Source organism: Alligator sinensis, unplaced genomic scaffold, assembly GCF_000455745.1.
Source record: "Alligator sinensis unplaced genomic scaffold, ASM45574v1 scaffold117_1, whole genome shotgun sequence".
NCBI lineage: Eukaryota > Metazoa > Chordata > Crocodylia > Alligatoridae > Alligator > Alligator sinensis.
This window is the reverse complement of record NW_005841855.1, coordinates 509,518-514,175: the sequence shown is the minus strand read 5'-3', so window position 1 is coordinate 514,175 and position 4,658 is coordinate 509,518. Positions and strand designations below refer to the sequence as shown.

The window sequence follows — 4,658 nt, the reverse complement described above, 5'->3', positions numbered from 1 at the left end:
TCTTTCCTGCTTATGCAGGGGGTCGGACTCGATGATCTATTGAGGTCCCTTCCGACCCTAACATCTATGAATATTTAGCCTAGAGAAGACAGAGGGGATTTAATAGTAGCCTTCAACTACCTGAAGCGGGGTTCAAAAGAGGATGAAGCTAGACTGTTCTCAGTGGTGTCAGATGACAGAACCAGGAGCAATGGTCTCAAATTGCAACAAGGGGAGTTTTAGGTTACATATTAGGAAGAATTTTCTTACCAGGAGGGTAGTAAAGCACTGGAGCTTGTTGCCCAGAGAGGTGGTGGAATCTCCACCCTTGGAGGCTTTTTAAGACCTGGCTAGACAAAGCTTTGGCTGGGATGATCTAGTTAGGGATGGTTCTGCCTTGAGCAGGGAGTTGGACTCTATTACCTCCTGAGGTTCCTTCCAACTCAAATTATCTATGATTCTACACAAGGGGATCAGACCCCTAGCATAACTGGCTAACTGGGCAGTATAATTTCTTTTTTTAATTAATTGGTTAAGAGGAAAATCTGTAAGCAGGGCAAGGCCTGATTGGAAGAGCTTGGGTGATGTCATGCCAGGCTATATAGGAAACACTCAGGTAAGGCGCTCTCTTTTTGGGGACTTGAGTGAGAGCTGCTACAGAGGCTGCTGAATTGGGAGCCAGAAAAACTGATCTCTTGGGGGGGAGGTGCCCCCCCCCTTCCTCCTTCACTGGAGAAGGGAGTTGGAGCTATGTGAAGGGGAAATATAAGGTAAAGGAATAGAAAATGTGTCTCAGAGTTTAAGACTAAGCTTTTCTCTTTCTTTCTTTCCCCTGTTTTCCTTTGAGTAGAATACTATGGGGGGTATTAATCCCTGGAACAGACTAACTAGGATTGGAGCCTGGCAGTTTTTGGGACAGATCTAAGGCCCTGAGTGGAATAATACAGTGGGGGTAGTAACCCTTTGAGCAAACTGACTAGGAATGGAGTCCTGGCAGTTATTGGCCAGGATAGGCCTGGCCTTCCCACTTTGTTGTTTTTATAAGTGTTTTCTCAGCATAGTTGTGTAGCTGAGACCAGGGGTGTTGACAAACGTTTAAAAAAAAAAAAAAAAAAAAACCAACCAAAAACTGTGCCTTACTGGAAGAAGCAACGCATTAGTTTGACTTGGCTCCGCAACATCTGTATAGATCAGGCACTTCAGCAGGGCTTTTTGATGCTATTATCTAATAGCTGATTCAATTATTCTAATAGCTATTAGATAAAAGCACCCAATCTATACAGATGTTGGGCAAGTTGGGTCCAACTAACACAATGCCTCTTCTGGGTATGTACTGGGCTTGGCACAGGTATGCCAAGTTTAAAGTAAAACAGTCTGTAAGCCACCTAGATGTCCAGGCCACAGCCAGCTAGGCCTGGCACTTCTTGTTGCTTGGTCCAGGCCCAGCACATAATGGCCTGGCTGTCTTTTATTGCCTAGTCCACACCCAGTGAAAAAAGGCCTGGGCCTTTTTTTGAGTTTGTTTGCAGTTTTCTGCCATGGCAGAGCTGGGGGATTAGAACCACGAATTTTTGGGTGCAGTATGCTGACAGAAGCTGCAGTTAACCCCTCAAAGCCACCGTGTGGAAGTGAAGATCGGTGCCCTACAGCTTTCCAGGAAGCAACGAGGAGTGCCTTGCAACAGAGAAGGACCTATGCCCTGTAGTAGCTCCCTGCAGCGCAGCAAACCCAAGGAGCAGCTCATGGGACTCTCTGGTGTGGGTCCCCGTCTCCAGCCCATTGCTGGAGGGCAGATATAGGAGTACAGGCCCCCAGAACTACCCTTTGGGGGCTCCCCCAAGTCCCAGACTGTTTGAGCATGGGTGAAGCCTCCCTAAGACATAGCTGATAGTGTCTTAAGTTGCATTTGGCGTCTTCATTCACTTTCCTTGCCTTCGTTTTCTGTAATAAATCTGTCCTTTGTGTTTTATACTGCTTGCAAGAAGGGGGTTTTGTTTATGGGGGACACCCCAGCCAAATTCAGGGATCCCAGATTTCTCTGTGGGGGCTCAAGTCGCAGTAAAAATTTATTGGGTAGTCCAAAATTTGAACCCGGCCTTGTTGCTGCTAACCAGTGCCCAGCAGATGGATTACACAAAAATAATACATTTCAACCAGTGTCCTTAATGATTTAAAAAAAATGAAATAAAATTAATTTTATTTTGGCTATTATACATATGTCAGAATATAATATATTATGGTATGGTGTCACATAATGCCCTATTATTGATATTAGGAAATAACAACAGTAAAAGAAAATATAAAAGCTTAAAAACCTATTTTCAAACTACATTTTTTCCAAACTTCTTCTTTTAGAATTTCTATTTCCTGGGAAATATACAAATACGCATCTGCATTTTGATTAGAAATATAAACCAATTTCATTTTACAATTTCCTGTGAAGCAGAAGTTTCTGATTTTAAGTAGCTCTGTCTATTAACAAACTTCTGCTATCCCTGCTTTCAATAGTTGGTAAATCAATACTAGTTCCTTTTCTACATCTAATTAAGGAGACTATCAATTGTTCTGCCATGATCAACTCAGTCTAGGAAAGAAAAAACATTGAAGACCATGCTATTTAAAAAAAAAAACTATGCATAATTAATACTAATTTGAGCAAAAAAAAAAAAGTGTGTGTGTCTAATACTATGCGTTTCCCATTTTTCCCCAGAGTAAACTCAGGCAGTCTACTGTAAAAAATAAAAAGCATGATATTGCAACAAATTACACTCTTCAAAGGGACTGTTGCTTTAATAACATTTTTTCACTAAATATTATTATATTTTTTCTTTAAAAATACTGGAAGAGGACTATATATCACTTAATACACTTTCAGAAATGTACAGTAGCCTCCCACCCTATTGACATTTTCTAATTGATACCAACTAAGGTATGGTGAGTGAAGTAGGCGGGCAGTTTGCCCAGAGGCAAGTGGGCAGGCCAATGATTTGACTGGCCCAGGGATGCCCACTTGTTATAGGGTGTCAAATTACCATTATTTTATTTTGTTGTTATCATATAAGCCACCCTGAACCTTTTGGGGAGGGCAGCATATAGATCATCTAAATTAATAAAAATGTCACACTCAGGTCTAGAAACCAAATTTCCTCTCACACCCATTCCGATGGATATAGCTAACTCCAAGTTCTCTTTTGGGGTTTAAGCAAACTCAAAATGGCAAGCAAAAATTAATCCTTCAAAATTTACTAACCTGCTTGGGGCTCACTACTGGAGCCAAGTGTGCCTGGAAAGTACTCCTTCGATCTGTGATAGGGTTTCCATGATGAATTCGTGGTAGTTCTTCACCTACAGATTTAATATTAAGACTCTTCAATATAAATATTGTGGGGGTGGGAGGCACATGTGGTTTCAAGTTCCTAAAAATATACTTGGCTAGTCAGGAAGTACGACATGTCTTTAAAAGTCAAAGATCAACAAAAGCTGGATGGCAAGATTTGACAAACCACAAGAGCGAACATTTTACAGTTACTGGACAGAATAGTTTAATTTACCATACTATTATTCTTTGGTAAAATACAAAAGGTTTGAGACAAAAGGCTGAAATATAAAATGGCTCCCTCTTCTAAACAATTACATCAAAATTAGTATTAGTTAATTTTACCTTCTTGGCTTTCAGGTGTAATAAAATTTAAAGTTTTAACTGTATTATCTTGGTTCAGTTGACAGTCCAGGGAAAAATCATCATCATCATAATCCTCTTCAATCTCTTCAGTAATTTTCTTAATAACTGGTCCTTTTAACGTAAAGCAATAGAATGTATTAGACATTTTTATGAGAACTGAGCAGTACTAAGTAAAACCCCCATCATTTTGCTCAATTTTCAATTGTCACTATAAATCAGTTTTATAACAACTAAACTCTAAAACAGGGGTCAGCAACCTTTTTGGCCCAGTGCCAAAAACAACCCAACCCTGACCCATGCCTCAACTTGGTGTGCCAGGGGCAGACCATCGGGGCCAATCCTCATTGCTGGTGGCGGCTGCATGCACATTTCCGGGCAGACCGCTCTTAGGGGGTCAGACTCGATGATCTGGGGGTCGGACTCGATGATCTATTAAGGTCCCTTCCGACCCTAACATCTATGAATCTATAGCCATTCTGCTTGCATTTATCTTCTGATTAAGCTAACTGGAGGACTGGGTTGTACCTACAGGGGAGGTGTGGGGGCTATGGTGGGGTACGTGATCAGGCACTCAATAGCAGGCAACCTACTTGGGGGTCAGGGACCCAGAGGGCTAAGGCTGATGCGATGTGTTAAGCCATGGCTGGGAGAGCTCAGGCCAGGGTCAGGCAGTCTAGCTTGGGGTCAGGGACCCGCAGAGCGGTGGGCTGGTGCAGGCTGACTCAGAAAGCTGGTCAGAGACCCAGAAGGCTGAGGGCTGAGACAGAGTTACAGCAGCTGTGGCGGGGCCAGGAGCCAAGAGGGCTGAAGGCTAAGGCCAGAGCCAGCTTAAGCTGAGAGAACCAAAGCCTAGGGAAGGATGAGAAACCAGAGGCCCAGGGAAAAGAGAACCTTACCAAGGACCATGGGCCTGCCCGGCTGACTAGAGTATTTGATGGACAGGCCACAGGGCCCAGTGCAGAACTTAAAGTAACATCTGCAAGGCCTGGGCTTAGCT

General features: G+C 42.8%; 1 protein-coding gene across 2 annotated transcripts in view; it reads right to left on the bottom strand.

Annotated features, from left to right (window-relative positions):
- The window catches only part of IMPACT (impact RWD domain protein), a 39,369-nt gene that overhangs the window by 23,293 nt on the left and 11,418 nt on the right, over window positions 1-4,658 (bottom strand). For both annotated transcript variants that reach the window (XM_006016385.3, XM_006016384.3), the window contains exons 6-7: window positions 3,641-3,772; window positions 3,230-3,324 (exon numbers count right to left, since the gene is read on the bottom strand). In XM_006016385.3, the coding sequence (XP_006016447.1) occupies window positions 3,230-3,324; window positions 3,641-3,772 (227 nt within the window). The remainder of the gene's footprint in view (window positions 1-3,229; window positions 3,325-3,640; window positions 3,773-4,658) is intronic.